Here is a 1,313-nt window from a genome sequence, read left to right on the forward strand (position 1 = left end):
ACAGACAGACACCCCTGTAACCCCCCTCCCCCCAGGCATCCAGACGGTGGTGACCATCGCCATTCCCGAGCCGGTGGACACGGGTGTCGACTGGTTCGTGTGGGACAAGTTCACCGCCGCGGGATGGACGGCTGCGCTGCTGGGTCTCATCAACCTCATTCTCCTCCTCCCTTGCATCTTCCAGGTACTCATATCTATACTCATACTTGTAATCGTAGTCGTAATCGTACTAATGCTCATACTTATAATCATACGCATGTTCGTACTTTTTTATCATGTTCGTAATTATACTTGTACTGATACCTCTTATTTGTATCATACTCGTACTCATGTTCATACTCTTACGCATATTTATATTCATATCCACACTCATATTCATGCTCTTACGTATATTGATACTCATGTTCATACTCTTACGTATATTCATACTCATACTGTTACCCATATTTATACTCATATTCATACTCCTGTTCATACTCTTGCTTACTGTCCACTGCATTCGGTATTCTGTGATTAGTTTTTTACCTCCTAATTGTCTCTCTTTCTCTTGATTTATGAAGTGACGTACCCTAGAAGGTCCCAAGAGTGACTTTAAAAAGTTGGGAAAGGTCAAAGAACAGTCCATGAGTCACAGTGGATTCATATCTTCTCCTTAACATATTTTTTACTCATGATAACACATACTATTTCAGAAGACATTTTTTTTTTTCTTCTTTTTTGGGAAATTCCTTTGGCTTCTATAATAATTTGGTGCCCGTTTAATAACTATAATCATCCGAGTGTCTGTCCATCATTCCGGTTATCCTCTGTATCAATATATATTCAAGATATATAGATGCATGTATTCCTCCGTTTCTGTCCCATTCCCTCACGCATTGTCCCTTCCTTCGTTTCGCAAGGAGTACAATATCGCCGAGAAGGAGCGCGCCATGATGAACGCCGGCCAGAAGGATCAGGCGATGCGTCTCCCGAAGCCTGACTACATCAGCCTCTCCGCCATCCTGTTCGGCTTCTTCATCACGCTCTTCATCTACGTGCTGCTGGAGACGCTGGCCGAGCCCTTCATGGTGGACCAGTATGGCTGGACTGACGACAAGGCCATGGTGGTGGTGGGGATCGCGCTGAGCGGCGGCGGGTTCCTGTCCATCTTCATGTTCGTGCTGAGCGGCGTGCTGTCCAAGAAGTACGACGAGCGGATCGTGATGATCGTGGTGGGCTTCGTGCCGCTCATGGTCGGGACGTTCCTGTTCCTGCCGTGGGGGCCGGGCACCATCCCCATCCAGGTGTGCTACAACGAGACTATGGACAATCTC

General features: G+C 46.7%; 1 protein-coding gene across 1 annotated transcript in view; it reads left to right on the plus strand.

The window, feature by feature from the left end:
• LOC119585084 (major facilitator superfamily domain-containing protein 8-like) overlaps positions 1–1,313 on the plus strand; it is a gene marked incomplete in the record, with an annotated part of 19,608 nt that overhangs the window by 16,421 nt on the left and 1,874 nt on the right. Inside the window, 2 exon segments of the mRNA XM_037933704.1 lie at positions 36–184; positions 900–1,313. Of these exon segments, the coding sequence (XP_037789632.1) occupies positions 36–184; positions 900–1,313 (563 nt within the window).

Source organism: Penaeus monodon, chromosome 19 (genome assembly GCF_015228065.2).
Source record: "Penaeus monodon isolate SGIC_2016 chromosome 19, NSTDA_Pmon_1, whole genome shotgun sequence".
In the NCBI taxonomy this organism is placed as follows: domain Eukaryota; kingdom Metazoa; phylum Arthropoda; class Malacostraca; order Decapoda; family Penaeidae; genus Penaeus; species Penaeus monodon.